Source organism: Mauremys reevesii, linkage group 3 (assembly GCF_016161935.1).
Source record: "Mauremys reevesii isolate NIE-2019 linkage group 3, ASM1616193v1, whole genome shotgun sequence".
NCBI classification, from domain to species: Eukaryota; Metazoa; Chordata; order Testudines; family Geoemydidae; genus Mauremys; species Mauremys reevesii.
In genome coordinates this window covers 69,752,738-69,768,588 of record NC_052625.1, presented here as the reverse complement: position 1 = coordinate 69,768,588, position 15,851 = coordinate 69,752,738, and the positions used below count along the sequence as shown (strand labels likewise).

The following is a 15,851-nucleotide window of genomic DNA, read 5'->3' as shown; positions in this document are numbered from 1 at the left end:
CTGTTCCTCATAGTCAGTTAATTCCCCATCTAATTCCCTCTCGTTTGTTTTATTGATGCAAAAATAAATTTAAGATTTTGCCTCAGCACTTTGTACCCCTTCCTTGACTTAAGATGGCTGATTGAAAGCCCTTGGGCTTCACCCAGGCCCATCCTGTGACACTCATTCCATGTATGCATGGCCATAGTTGTTGCTTTTTTTCGTCTCAGTGAGAGCCATGTGCCAGGCTGCTGCACATTCCTTTATGATCAGGACAAGAAAATCTGGGGTATTTGCCTGAAACTCTGTACCAAAGGGGTTTAAATCAACCTCAGTGTCTCTGCCAGATAATGCTGGTGATCACGAGCTACTGGCATCAGAACTAACAAAAGAAGCATTAACAGTACCAGTTGATCTAATGTTAGAGGACATACTAGCATACTAGCACCCTAGCACCTCACTTCAAACTGATGATACTATATTTGGCATTGGTATGTACCTCTGTCCTCACAGTGCTGACATGGCCTCAAAGATGTGTTGCATTTGGAGGAATCCTAGTTGTCTTCTCCATCACTGGGACATGGCTTCATTTCACTATCCAGGAGGGAACTTTTTCCTCTCTGTTCACGCACATCAGGAGAAGGCCTCTCTACAAACCAGGGTGCACTCACTTCAGCACCCTGACTCATCTGCCTCAGACATGGCAATAGCCAAGTCACCAGAACCAGCTTCATCCCTGCAGTGCTCCACCTTGACCATACTGGGCATACTCAAGACCTCCATTTAAAGCACCCAGGATTCTGTCTTCCTCTTACCATTCAAGAAAACGCAGGTGGTCATGCTGTCCTGCATCAATGTCCAGGCCTCTGTCTGGAGGCAGAGAGGAACAAGAACAGCTTGCAGAGGTGGAACAGGCAGGTCTTGAGCCTCCTGAACCACAGTCTTCATCTCCTGCCAGAAAACCTATCATTATCTTCCAGTGAGATGGTCTTTGGCTCCTGTATCAGCTTCAGGTGATTATAAAGCCTTCGAGAGTTGTTCTTTCATATAGTTAATACCCTTGAGATAAAGACCTTAATGATTGAAGAAAAAGCTCACAAGCTTTTTGATAGAGCGCATTCTTCTGCTCATGCCAGACATGCATTACAGGAAGTCTTAGAACCAAAACTCTATGGCGTGCAGCAGCAACACTGCCTCCAACTGCTAAAGGAACAGAAAAGTATCAGGTACTTCTAAAGGGGTTTGAATTATAGTACCCCACTCCCCCAACACTAGGTTTATTAATGATTTCTGCAATCCAAGGTCCCTCCTGAATACAAGGACCCAAAGAAATTAAATCTCTTTGGAAGAAAGGCTTACTTGTAGAAAAGCCATTATTGTTTGAATTTGCTAGTGGTGAAGTGATCTCTATGAAGCCATGGATGCCTCGGATGTGGCAGGTAGGTCGATGGCCATCGACCTATCATACACAGACCTGTAAACACAATGTTCTCTGGCATTAGTAGGGAGATGCAGAATACAATTGAGGACTTGCCCTTTGCAGGTACTGACTCATTCAACACACAGTCCAATGAGATGTTATAGTCCCCAGAGGACTCCAGGGCCACATTTCACGAACTGGACATCTGCGCCTTTGGGTCAGATTGCAAGCCCTTTAGATACCAATGGCAAATTAAACAGAAGCTATCCAGCTGCACTTAACAAGGGTCTTCTGAGTACTCGCCTACCAAGAAACCAAGATTATTTCAAAGGAACCCATCATCCTTTGTTGTTGTTCATTCTGCATCTGCTTCTTGGCAGTTGGTTGACACAAGAATTAAGCCAACAGACACCTCAGATGAACTATCCCCAAACCTTGTCTTCAGATGCCAGTTTTCTTTCTTCCATCAGGTTTGGACTAGAGCAACAACTGACAGATGAGTGCTGCAAGTTGTCTCCCATAGATATCCTATCCAGTTTCAGTCCTTGCTTCATCCTCAGTCCCTTCCCAGTCTGTCTTTAGGGACCTTTCTCATAAAAATTAGTTTCACCTCAAAAAAGAGTTCTTAAACTGGGGGTCATGACCCCTGGGGGGTCTCAAGCTGCCCCATTAAATTAAATTACCCCCTCCCCATTTTTAATTTATAAAGGGGGGGGGGTCACACTGAGGGACTGCTTGTGTGAAAGGGGTCACCAATGCAAAAAGTTTGAAAACCACTGACCTAGAAGTTGTAGAGGAGTTATATCTGGAGTAGAAGGGAAGAGGCTTCCACTCCTGATATTTCTTCTGAAGATGAATGGGATTCTTTGTCCTGTTCTAGACCTGACAAAACTGTACAAATTTGTACATTTTGTCAAATTCAGGATCGTAACATTTGCCTCCATCCTTCCTTTTCATACTGCTCAAGGCTGGTTTGTGGCTCTTGACCTCCAAGACATGCATTTGCATATTCCATTCCATCTGGTCCTCAGAAAAGTATCTGTGGTACACAGTAGGACCCAATCATTACTAGTACATGGTGCTACCATTTGGTCTCTCCACATCACCAAGAGTTTTCACTGTGGTGGCGGCTCACTTGAGACAAGGCATTTGTGTCTACCTATATCTAGATGATGGGCTGATCAAAGGTAGATCTAATCAGATGTCCTTCACCTGTTCAAGCAACTGGCTCTCATAATTTTTCATAATTCACCATATCTCCTACAAGACTTAGTAGGAACCTTAACTGAATCCAAATTGGAGAACACACATCATCCTGAGGAGAGATTTTGCTCTTCAGATGACCCTCACCAATATCAAAATGAATCCATCAACTACAGTAAGAACTTGCCTCAGATGTCAAGGTCCCATGTCAGCTCATCCATAACCATACTTCACCTACGTCCATGACAAAGTTGATTAAGATCAGTGTATCACCTCCAAGAGGCATCAAATGAGGGTATGCAAGTTGTGGTCTCAGCTCATATGCTGTCATATCACTGGTGGTCAGACCCCAACAATGTGCACAAGGGAGCACCTCTCTTCACACCACCTCCTATAAAGATGCTGAACACTGATTTATCAGAGACACAAATGCACACCTGGACTACCCCCAGATATAAATGTTATAGAATTTGAGTGATCAGATTAGTTTGCATAGCATTCCAATTTGTTCTACAGCATTCCACCGTGACCCTCTACTTATATATTCACCTTTTTTACAAAACCATTAAATTTTGTACAAAGCATACTGTGTAAGATATCATTTGAAAACTCATGATTTGCTGATCATAATTGTCCTGGTAAAATGTGTGGCAACATTGTATGTAAAGATATGATTCTACTGTATAAAATTAAGAAGAAATGTCCCAACATGTTCTGGAGGGCAGTGAGAAACAAGTTCCCCAGAGACAAAAGGTTAGCCAGTGCCTCAGCCAGGTGTCAACTAGATCCGTGGACCACCACCTTAAGTGGCTACTCTTTGGCAGGAGAGAGGGTGTGGGCAAAAAAAAAAAATCTGTTTTGACAAAGAAGCAGCTTAAGATTCCTGGCCACACAGCTGTCTCCAGAACATCAGCTGGAGATGATTCTTGCGCAAAAGAAAGGGCTATAAGACGAGAGGGCAGAAGCCGCAAATCATCTCTCCCTTGCGCTTTGCCCCTGGCATCATCGTCATCTGAAGAACAAAGGAAGCACTATTGGATTAGGGGAGACATCCTGACTGAAAGAGATTCAGCCAGTAAGACTGCTGGAACATGGGATGAGAGACACCTTTGCTTGGTATTCACTTAGCTTGTTAAGTTAGTTGTTTTACCATTTATTTCCTTGTACCCATTTCTGACTTGTATGCCTCATTACTTGTAGTCACTTAAAATCTATCTTTCTGTAGTTAATACATTTGTTTTTTTTTATCTAAACCAGTGTGTTTGGATTGAAGTGTTTGGGAAACTCTCTGTTTGGGATAACAAGATTTGTGCGAATCATTTTCTATTAATGAAATGACAGACTTCATATGAGTTTGTATTGTCTACGAGGGTTCTGTATAGTACAGCTCTACCCCGATATAACGCAACCTGATAAAACACGAATTCGGATATAACACAGTAAAGCAGCGCTCTAGAGGGAGGGAGCTGTGCGCTCGGTGGATCAAAGCAAGTTCTATATAACGCGGTTTCACCTATAACGCAGTAAGATTTTTTTTTTTTTGGCTCCCGAGGACAGCATTATATCAGGGTAGAGGTGTACAAGATGCACTTTTCTTGGGGAGAGTCTGGGACTGGAATTTGCTGGTGTTTCCCTGCGGTGTAAGTCATGAGCGACTGGCTATAGCACTCATACTGTGTAGTTGGGAGTGATTTACATGCTGGAGGCTGAGAAATCAAGACAGGAGTGGTTGCTTTCACAATGAAGCAGTGTAAAAGGCACCCCAGTTTGGAGAATTGAGGGGATGTAGTTGTCCACCAGTCCAGACTGGGTAATGTCACATCCACTATGCAGATTTTCATATACAACACATCTGCAATGAATTATGTAACAAGCAAGGAGATGCCAGGAGGCAATCAAGTTATATACGTAGTGCCAACAACACAGGATTACTCCAGTAGCTCTCTATCTTAGCACACAATCCATCAGCAACCATGAATGGTCTCTGAAGAATTCTATCACAACAGTATTTCACCAGTGAGGAAATCCCATTACAGACTTGTTTGCCACCAACACTAAATCTTGTGCCCCAGGGAGTCATGCACCTGGGATCCTTGCAGAACAGGATATCTTTTTCATACCATGGGATCAGGGTCTCATGTATGCATTTCCACAGATTCCCCTGATATGCCACATCACCCTGGCTATCAGGTGGGATGCAGCCACATTGATCATCCTGATTGTTCCTTATTAGCGGAGACAGTTCTGGTTAACATGATCTCAGAATGTCTTCTCAGCTTTGGAAGGCACTTCCAGACAGTCTAGACATAATAGCATAGAACCAAGAAAAATACAGTCCAAGCGTATAATAGCATAGAACCAAATAATTCATCTAGACCTGAGATTTCTGCATCTGATACCATGCAACCAGTCAACATCCAGGGTATGACTATTCACTATTGCTTCAAAACATTCGACTACAGGGTAGAAAGCTCTCCATGAGGAAAACATACCATATATACTCATTAAAAGCTGTTTTTTTGGGTTTTTTTGTTTAGTGAAAAAGAGAAGCACCAGAGAAGGGGGTAGGCTTATGAACGGGTATAGAGAGGGAGAGGTGGGACACAGCCCCTCCCCGCAAGAGAGGGAACAAGGAGAGGCAGCACAGCCAGCAGAGACAGACGGGAAGAGGTGGGGCCCCAGCTTCCAAAGCAGCTGCAGCTCTGGGGCTGGCAGGCTGCAGTCGTGTTGCTCAGTCCTGCCCCCCCCCAGAGTAGGCTGTGGCCACCCGGCCCAGCCCACCAGAGCACGCTGTGGCCATGCCACCCAGCCCAGTCCGCTGGAACATGTTGCGGCCATGCTGCCTGGTCTGGCCCGCTGGAGCAGGCTGCGGCTGCGCTGCCCAGCCTGCTGGAGCAGCTCCAGCCAGGTCAGAGATGCCCTCCCCAGATAAGATGGGATGGGGAGAATGTTGGGGGGTGTCCCGGGCTGAGGGTGGGGTTATGTGGGGGGTGGTCACAGGGGTTACTCCCCTGACTCCCAGCTTCTCCCCCGCCTCCCCTAAAAAAAAATTTCCCCACCAGTTGCTGTCCTGGCCTGTCAGGGTAAGTAGCTGGTGTGCCAGGACACTGTTTACTTAAGTTTATCTCCATGCCTGCGGATGCTCAAGGTAAACAAACCATCTCAGCCCACCAGCGGTTTATCCTGATGGCCCGGGAGCCAAAGTTTGCTGACCCCTGAATTACAGAGTCGGCTTATGAACAGGTTATAAACATTTTCCATTTTTACTTATCCATCTTGGGGGGGTTGGCTTATAAACAAACTGGCTTATGATCGAGTATATACAGTATTCTTCTAAATGGAAAAGATTTTCAGTTTGGGCAGCCTATCATATCTATGGCCCACTGAAGACCCCTATACCTAAAATTATTGATTACATTTAGGCTTGGCAGAATTTTATATTTATATATTTATAATTTCAGTGGATAATATCAATTTTTATCAATTTTAAATTTTCACAGTTTCGCAAAATTATGGGTTTTAAGTGCTTTTTTTCTGTTTTTATCAGTTGAAATTTTCACAGTTGCAGGAAGTTTGGAGTGGAGGGCTAAGACAATGAAGGATGGTTTAGCTAGCAAGTTGAGAGAATATTTTCTTCATTTGGGTTAGTTCATTCAAAGTTGAGAAATTGATTAGGAATTGAAGAAGTAAGAGAGCTTTTTTTTCCTCTCTCTTCCAGTCTATGAATTAATAACTAATTGGAAAGGGATGAGATCTGCTAATTCCAATAACCTGAAAGGCATGGGACCAGATTTTCAAGGCAAGCTAGGCACCTAACCTGCTTAGGGAAATCCTACTAGGCACCGATCTACATCGTTAGGCACCTAAAGACCTTTGGAAGTGTGGCCCATGATGACCAGAAACAATTGATCACTTTACTAATGACAGTTAATTCCTTTGTTTAATAAATCAATTTTAAATTAAAAACATACTTAAACTTTTTTCTTATAGTTTTAACTAAAAGCAATTACACTGCTCTACAGGCAAAATGCTTCTGAAATAAATGTAATCAAACTTTACTAATTCTGGGTCACTGAGAACGAAAATGATGCTTAAAATTGTTGATTGGCTCTAGTTTTCAACATATGCTATTGGGTCAGTATATACGACCCTTGACTTGGGAATAGCGGAGGATAAGTGAGTTATAAAGGAAGGGATCTCAATTTAAACCAGAAATGACTAAAATACATCTTAGACTGGATCTATGAATAAATCTATGACTGGGTTTGGACAGTACTTGCTTTTTAGGCAAAAAATGAATGGTGCAATCTGAAGCTGGTATTGCGTCATACATGATATGAATTGCATCATGTTATTCCTAGAAGTCATGGATGATGCAATCATAACGAAGCTTACATCACTCTGCTGAACAAATTGCCCTATATCAGCTCTAGAAATCATACAGTGTCGTGCTCTCTTATTTGTCAGTGTTTGATTTTGCAAAGGGACACATTTCTGTTTAGCCAGAGTGAGCAGAGATGCCTCGTACTTGTGTGAACAGTGCAGATAACTTCTGCTATGTTTGTGGTGAAGTGACTTTTGCATCACAAAAGCGCAGTTGGTCATGCAGTCCATATGAAGGAAACCTATGACAACATGAAACAACTTTTGAGGTGCATAAACTATGACCAACATCAGTGGCAGCTTTGTGGCGATTTGAAGGTTGTTGCTCTCTTGCTTGGTCTGCAGACTGGATACACAAAGTACTGCTGTTTTCTCTGCGAATGGGATAGTCGTGCAAGAGATTCCCACTACATCAAGAAAGATTGGCCACTCCAACAGTCATTGGCGCCTGGGAGGAAAAGTGTTCAGCATCCACCACTTGTTGAATCAAGGACGATTTTGTTACCACTCTTACACATCAAGCTGGGTCTGATGAAGAACTTTGTCAAGGCCATTGACAAAACACAAGCAGCTTTCAAGTATCTCCGTGGAAAATTTCCAAGGTTAAGTGAAGCTAAGATAAAGGACAGGTTTCAGAGTAGCAGCCGTGTTAGTCTGTATCCGCAAAAAAAAAACAGGAGTACTTGTGGCACCTTAAAGACTAACAAATTTATTGAATCTATTTCCCTATGTTAAGTTCTCCTCACACCTTCTATGGGCCATCTTAATTATCACTTCAAAAAGTTTTTTTCCTCCTGCTAACGATAGCTCATCTCAATTGATTAGACTCTGCCTGTTGGTATGCATACTTCCACCTTTTCATGTTCTCCGTATGTATAAATATCCCCTGTCTGTGTGTTCCATTCTATGCATCCGAAGAAGTGAGCTGCAGCTCGCGAAAGCTCATGCTAAAATAAATTTGTTAGTCTTTAAGGTGCCACAAGTACTCCTGTTTTTTTTAAGATAAAGGAAGGTGTCTTTGTTGGTCCTCAGATTCGTGAACTTCTTCGAGATGATGCATTTGACCATGCACTGCGTGGCAAGGAAAAGACGGCGTGGAAAGCCTTCCAGTTAGTGGCAATAAATTTTCTCGGAAACAACAAGGCAGACAACTACAGGTTGTTGGTGGAAAACCTCCTCAAGGCATACAAAAGCCTTGGTTGCAACATGTCACTAAAGATACATTTTTTGCACTCTCATCTAGTTTTTTTTCCACCGAACTGCGGAGCAGTGAGCGACGAGCACGGCGAGCGATTTCACCAGGACATTGCAACAATGGAAAAACACTATCAGGGCAAATGGAGCCCATCAATGCTTGCAGACTATTGCTGGACAGTGACGAGAGATGCTCCATCTAATGAATACAAGAGACAAGCCAAGAAGCGCCAAGTAGACACTGAATAGGACTAAACTATGTACATAATAGTTTTTTGCCTTTTGTTTCATAATAAATTTTAGTTAGATAACACTTTTGCTGATTTTTAAAGTGTTACATAAACAGGACAGGTGAAATATTATCATGTAAAGCAACCATAAACACATGAAAAGACCGAGGTTTACAATTTATGATTAAAACTCTACTATCTACACAATATACATAGACACAAAATGTAAAAACTTAAATATCTTAGAAAAAGTAGCCAATCAGTTGTTTTAATTGTCACATTTGACTTCAGCACATCAAAATACATAATAAATATCACGTTATCGCTGAAGCAGACGACTTCTCAAAAATTGTAGACCAGTGTTATAAATGCTGTTTTTGTATATTTTAAAATGAATTTGAATTCTAATTTCCATTCAGATGCTGCTTGACGCACATAAAGAATAAAACATTTTCTAGTAAATAAGATGTTAGTCACCATTTTCTAATGTAATAAAAATGTAAAAATTAAGAATCTGAATAAATGTATGTGAAGCTGTATAATTCCTTAAATATATAGTGTGTCCTCCATGCTAGCATAAAGATATTTGGTTGCATATCAATGTTTTACTGGTTTAGAAAAATAACTAAACCACAAACGCAAACAAGAATAAACTCAGTGATTTAAACCAAGATTTCCTAGGTGCTGATTTAAATCATGTTTAAAACCACTTGTATAAATTACTTTGACTTAAATCAGCCCACTGTGCTGAGCAGGGTAGAAAAGATTATAAGGAAAAAAATTGGAGAAGGGTTGACAAGAGCTCAGTGATATTACTGCTTGCTCCTTTGATGATAGTGGCATCTCCCTAACCTAACTCATTATTATCCATGATGTTGCTTCTTTGATGAGGAATATGAAGACGGTCAACATTTACCAGAAAGCAGTGTATATTCAGTTGATTACAAAGGAGCTACAGTAGTTCCTAGGAATAAAAATAAGAAGGGAACATAAAAATGCTTCGAACAAGAAGAAAACTAATTTTCCTTTTTCTTTTTGTTTAAAAAGGGGACAATACATCTATTCCGCAAATCACAAAGAACAATAGCTAGCAAGTTAACACAGGAATTTAGGTTGGTAGCAGCTGATCGAAGGGTAAGTTAATTTTTAAAATGGATTACAAATGTAATTTAATTGTGATTATGCCTAAATGATTAGTATGTTGTTAACTATCCAGATAAATATATTTTTATCCTTTCCTAGGTATGCTTTCAAAAGTAGTTAAGTAGACATTTTAACTTAAAATATAAGTTAAACATTCATCTGTACTTAAGTGTGTGTTGAAGTAATCACAGAACTTGAAAAATGGTTGAAAATATATCTGAAGAATGGTAGGAGAACAATTTAAGAATTAGTGAAGTATATATTGTTTTATAGATGGCCTAAATAGTAGTAATCTGCTTTACTCCACTATTAGCTGCACCTGCATTGTTTTCCACTGAGTTTATTGTAAATTTAATTACTTTCTAATTTATGTGGTGTCCATTCCCATTGATTCTGAGTGCCTCACGTTTAATTTTAAATAAAATATATGATGATCATAAAGTCTTATGGAACAGATAAAACATACTTGGCAGTTAAAGGCTCTATCCAACTCCCATTTCTTTAAGGTAGAACTGAATTAGGACCTCTGTCCTGAAAAAAAAGTAGTCACAAAATCTGTATATCTGCTGTTTACTTTGAATGACTATAATGAAAAATCATGTGATATTTGATTTGTCATGAAACAGAATTAAACACTCTTGGTGAGTGAAATTTTGCAAGGCTGTTTTGAATTGTTTAATTAAAATAGGGGCTAAATCCTGGATTTCTTACCCAGACAAAATTTCCAGTGTAGTGGGGGAAAGGAGTTTTGCATCTGTGACGTGTGCTGGATTTGACTCCTACTACTTTATTTATTTATTTTATTTTATTTTATTTTAAAAAAGCTTAAAATTTAGTGTCTGTTCTCCCCTGTCTCTGTCCCATTAATGGTCAATGAGAATGGTTTTCCCCCACCCCACTGCTATCCATATCAGCAGTACTCAGTTTACAAGTAAAAATGCTCTTACTGACTGCCAGACCTGCAAACTCAGCCTGGGATCTGAGAGTCAAGCTGGATTGTTTCTTATGCATCATCACTAGGAGTAAACATTCTGCAGGCTAAATTAGGTCCATATTTACACCTGTGTAGCCCTACTGTCTGCAGTTTCAGCCCCAAGTGACACTAGTGCAGCCCATTGGCTACAAAGGAGATGCACAGGTGAAAAGGAACTTCTTAAACAATGTACATGAAGGAATAGCTTCCAGCTCTCTCTTAGCTCTGTTGTTTCTCCACAATTAATAGGAGTAAAGCTATAATATATATTTTATCACTAAGTAAACAGGTGTGTACTTTACACATCTGCAAGTAAAAAGGTGGCATTTTTACGTAGTTAATTTTCAGAGTAGAATTGTATTTTAAGGCTGACATTCTGTGATGCATGTACCATGATGCTGTTGAAAGTGAGTTGTCAGGTTGCCCATAAAGTTGCAAAGCGAGGTGAGGATGTTTAATAGTTTATTTCAAAATAAACCTTTTTGGGGGGGAAACCACTACATGTGTAATGAAGTATTGCAGATTTTTTTAATCAAGCCAGGCATATTTTATCATATTTTGCCTTTTAAGCCAAATGGTTACTCATGTAATTACTCTTATTAACAGTCCTGGAAGATCTTGCTGTTTGGTGCAATTAATTTAATATGCACCGGTTTCCTGCTTATGTGGTGCAGCTCTACTAACAGTATAGGTATGTTCTGTTCTTGTATCTAAATAATTATCTGTTGCTGAGTTTTAATTTATTGCAATACCAGCATAATAAACAAGCAGGGCCCTGAGAATAATGGAATTAGACGACTGTGCAACTGGCCTCATAGTTTATCCATTTTCAAGCTACTGCATAATCAGTTTAGGAGAACACCCTTTCTGCAAGGCTTAGGAACTGTACATGGCCAATGAATTCTTCAAGGTACTCACTGTTCCCACAACTGCTTCTGATGCTGCGTTCCCTGCCAGTCCTTCTCTCAGAGTTTCCTTTACGCAGAGGTTAGAATCTTAGCACTAGTTCTTCAAACCTTTACTCAAGTCAATAGTCCGATTGACTTCAATGGAGACCCTCCCATCCAATTGTGATGTAGTGGCAGTGGCGTCTCCTAAATCCATGAGTATTCTGCCCTGTATTTCCCAGCCAGCCCTACAATGTGTGTCCTGGTTTTGCATATAATACACAAGACGTTCCCGTGTAACTGCAATGCAGATACAGTGCCTATATTTTCACTGTGTGTTGCAGTTCTAATCTTATTTCAGTTTGAAAAAAAATCAAAACACTGCTCTAGTTCCTATTTTAGCTAAACCAGTTCACCCATCCCTTTATTGTAATACATACACAGGCACTGTTACTGTTGGGATGGAAACCTTAACTGAGAATTTCCTGATTTTTTCCATGTTTAAATTCCCAACCTTAACTATTCGTGATTGGATGCTCATCAATGACTAAATACTTCAATATTTTACATGGTTTCACAGAACTAGTCTTGTGTTAAGCAACTTGTTTTTAAATGAAATATTGGAGTAGTTAGTACATATGTATTACAGACAGAAAAATACAAAAAACGTTTTAAGACGTACATTTTCATACTCTGAGATAACTTATGTTTTCAGCAAAGAGAATTTGTGCAGATAGAAAAAGATAATAGCTGTGTCAGAGAGACATTGAGGGACACACAATTTTTTAAGGCAAAATCACATATAGCATTCTTCATTGCTTATAATGTAAAGTGTATTAAGTGTTTAAAATGTTGTTTTCACAGCTTTAACTGCCTATACTTACCTGACCATCTTTAATCTTTTCAGGTACGTTTTTTTTTAAATCTGATCCTACAAATTATCAATACTTGTAAGAATGTTCTTTTTACTAAATTTGAAATAAGGTAAAAATATCATGGATAAATATTATGTTCCAACTACAGAGTCATTCATGACTTTTCATAAATACATGCAAGAGCTGACTAGTTGGTTTAACGATGTTTTAGATTAAGTATATATAAGATTGTGTGACAAATAGTACATAAACTTAGAAGAAAACAGTGACTAATATCACAGCTCTGATAAGAACAATTTAAAAATGTCAACTATATTTATATTTCTGTACACAGCTGCCTGACATTGTTATAACAAAGTAAATTGAAAACAAAATCCACACTGTGTGCCAAACTAGTATCCCTTTAATTAGTTGACTCAGAAAATTTTACCACCACCAGTTCCACAAGTATCATTTGTAAAATTTGTTTTAGCTTTAGGGTGGGGGAAGTGATTTTTAGTTTTACTTCTGTTTTAAGGGCCAGATGCTACAAACACATTGACTTCAACAAGACTGCTAGTGTTTGTAAAATTAAGCATGTGTAAGCATTGTAGACTCTTGACCATATTTACTGCTTTCTGATCTCTATTCCTGAAGAATGGGTGTTAAATCTGTAGTTCATTTTCTCACTAGGTATAATTCATATCAATTCAGTTCATTAAAAGAAAAGCTGATCACTCTTAAAAAATATATATTTATTGGTGATGACCTAAGATTACTAAAAGTTGAAGTCTGCTGGAAAATGTCTTTGAGAGACTAACAATGTCTTGTATTGTCCTGAACAAACCTTATGGAAATAAGATAAACTTTATTGAATTAGGATTAATACTTTTGGGGTATATTGTGTATGGGCTATTGTGGCATTGTATTACTCCTGGGGGAGTTCTGTGCCAAAAATGTAAAAATTCTGTGCACAATATTTTAAAATTCTGCATATTTTATTGGGCAAAATAACCCAATATAATCATGTCAGTTTCAATTATTTTGGTAATTTATTTCAAAATACCTGTCAGCAAGTATGTCTGGAAGATTCTCCGAGGAGTAGAGAGTTAAAGAAACCCTTACAACAACCCAGTTCCTGTTTCTCTGTTATGGTTTTGTCGGGTGCTTCCATCTGGGTGTGTCACATGTGCCAGCTGGGAATATCTTGGGGGGAAAACTCTCTACCATCAGTCTTTTAGTAGATTCTTGTTTATTTGCCCTGCCTCCTTAGGATTACTATATTTCAAGTTCCCAAATAGAGGACACTTCCAGGAGGGGGATACAGTTTGGGGGTGCTGGAGGGGGCATTTGTGGGGTGCTAGAGGGGTCTGTGTGTAGGGCGAAGGAGTATTTGGGGGAGTGTCAGAGGAGGGGATTTGGGGGATTCTGGAGGGAGCTGCATGGAGCTCCTCCCCCCCAGCCCAGATGCCTGCATCACCTCCCCCTGAGCCCAGCTGCAGGCTACATTCTATGCAGTTTCGTTACTGTCCCACCAGGCAGAGACTATCCATACCTGCTGATAGAGAGTGGGTGCATAATTTAAAGTTTCATCCATCCCCGGAACAGCTCGTGACATGCATCCCTCTGCCCCCTCCCTCCCCGAGCAGACCCCCCTTTGACCCTCCGTCTCCCCTCCTGGAAAGCAGCGGCCCCTCCCTGCAGCTCCTAGCTGTTGTTCCTGCCTTTTTCCATGGGGCACAGCTTGCCATCTCTGGAAGCTGCTGTGCAAGGAGGCCTGGCTACACCATGTGACTGAGCAGGGCCAGCAAACCCGGGAACCGTAGCCTGCCCACACCTCTTGCGCAGGCTCACTGCAAGTTGGGGAGCTAGGCTCCGCTGGGTCCGGCGCCCCTAGTGGAGACCAGCAGCTATGCAGCACCAAATTTTGCAAGGAAAAAATGAAATTCTGCTTATAACATTAATTCTGCACAAATATTGCATTATGCAGTGGCACAGAATTTCCTCAGGAGTAATTGTATGTAGTACCTTCTTTAGTAGGGTGGGAGAATGCTAATGTACTTCCTTCTTTATGTTTCTTTAATGGTTTTCTCTGTAATGCTTTTTACCTTAAGAATGAAATAGGCTTGCATAGAAAGAACTGTGTGATACTTATAACTTTAGCAATTATATCTGCTCAACATCTCTGAAGAGAAAGCAAGCAGGTATCGTTAGGCAATCTTTCTGTGCTGGGAATAACCCATTGAATAACTGTGCAGCCTGGAAATACCCTGGTCAGAAGGGAGAGAGATGCTGGTCTACACCCAAGGGAGGTGATGGCTAGGGGAGCTGGAACTCTGAGGGTAGGTGCCCTTGCTGGACCACTGTGGTGAAAAATACAGATGCAGTTGCCCTGAAATGCGACAGTTTCATTTAAGGAATTTGGAATTAGTACATAAATCACTCAGAATCTTTGGTGAAGTGAGCAAGGCTATGAACTTTGGTAGAATAATTTAGTTGTACTTCTCTTGTAATTTGAGGTAAATAGAAAAAAGAAAGCTTTGTGTACTGTTTTCTTATGAGACTGCAGTAGAAGGTTTAATTTTTTTATTTAGCTTTTTGTGAAGTAGCATAATTACAAGCTTATGCCCTTCCATTAATGTAGATACTGTTTTGTATCAGACAGCATACAGTATTGAAATTTTTACCATAGTTATATTTTTTTTCCACTTTCGAACAGACGAAAAAAACACAAACTACAAACCTTTTGCTAATATGAAGAAAACATTTGAACAAATGTGCATGACATTTGTTGGTGCTGCCATCTAAAAGGTTCAGAAAAGGGCAACAAAAATGATTAGAACAGCTTCCGTATGAGGAGAGACTAATAGGACTGGGAGTTTTCAGATTGGAAAAGAGGCGACATGATAGAGGTTTATAAAATCATGAGTGGTATAGAGAAAGTAAATAAGGAAGTGTTATTTACTCCTCCTCATAATACAAGAACAAAGGGCCACCAAAGGAAATTAATAGCAGATTTGAAACACAAGAAAGTATTTTTTCATGCAACGCACTGTCAACCTATGGAACTTCTTGCCAGAGGGTGTTGTGAAGGTCAGTACTATAATGGGGTTCAAAAGGGAGCTAGATAGATTCATGGAAGATAGGTCCATCAATGACTATTAGACAGGATGGGCAGGAATGGTGTCCCTAGCCTCTCTTTGCCAGAACCTGGGATTGGGTGACAGGGCATGGATCACTTGATGATAACCTGTCTGTTCATTCCCTTTGGGGCACCTGCCATTGGCCACTGTCAGAGGACAGGATACTGGGCTTGATGGACCTTTGCTCTGACCCAGTATGGCTGTTCTTATGTTCTTAAAAGGATTGGCTTCTTCTGGACTCTGGAACAGGTTAGACTGTGCCTCCTCACTATTTATAGAGTGACAAGAGTGTACTAACTTTCTTCATTCAAAATTAAACTTTTCGAAGTTAGTGTACTGTTGATCTAACTTCCAGTTCTCAAACCATGCACTTTTGGATATTGAACACCTTTACAGACTTTTTAGCAATGAGCCATTGAGTGCCATGAGAGTCATTGGACAT

The 15,851-nt window shown here is 40.3% G+C and overlaps 1 protein-coding gene across 7 annotated transcripts in view; it reads left to right on the top strand.

Moving 5' to 3' along the window:
- The window catches only part of SLC30A6 (solute carrier family 30 member 6), a 34,499-nt gene that overhangs the window by 3,160 nt on the left and 15,488 nt on the right, over nucleotides 1-15,851 (top strand). For 5 of the 7 annotated variants that reach the window (XM_039532027.1, XM_039532025.1, XM_039532026.1 and 2 more), the window contains exons 2-4: nucleotides 9,457-9,543; nucleotides 11,132-11,216; nucleotides 12,277-12,319. In XM_039532027.1, the coding sequence (XP_039387961.1) occupies nucleotides 9,457-9,543; nucleotides 11,132-11,216; nucleotides 12,277-12,319 (215 nt within the window). Of the gene's footprint in view, nucleotides 1-9,456; nucleotides 9,544-11,131; nucleotides 11,217-12,276; nucleotides 12,320-14,524; nucleotides 14,609-15,851 lie in introns of those variants that run through there. The other 2 variants (XM_039532030.1, XM_039532031.1) reach the window with 2 other exon arrangements.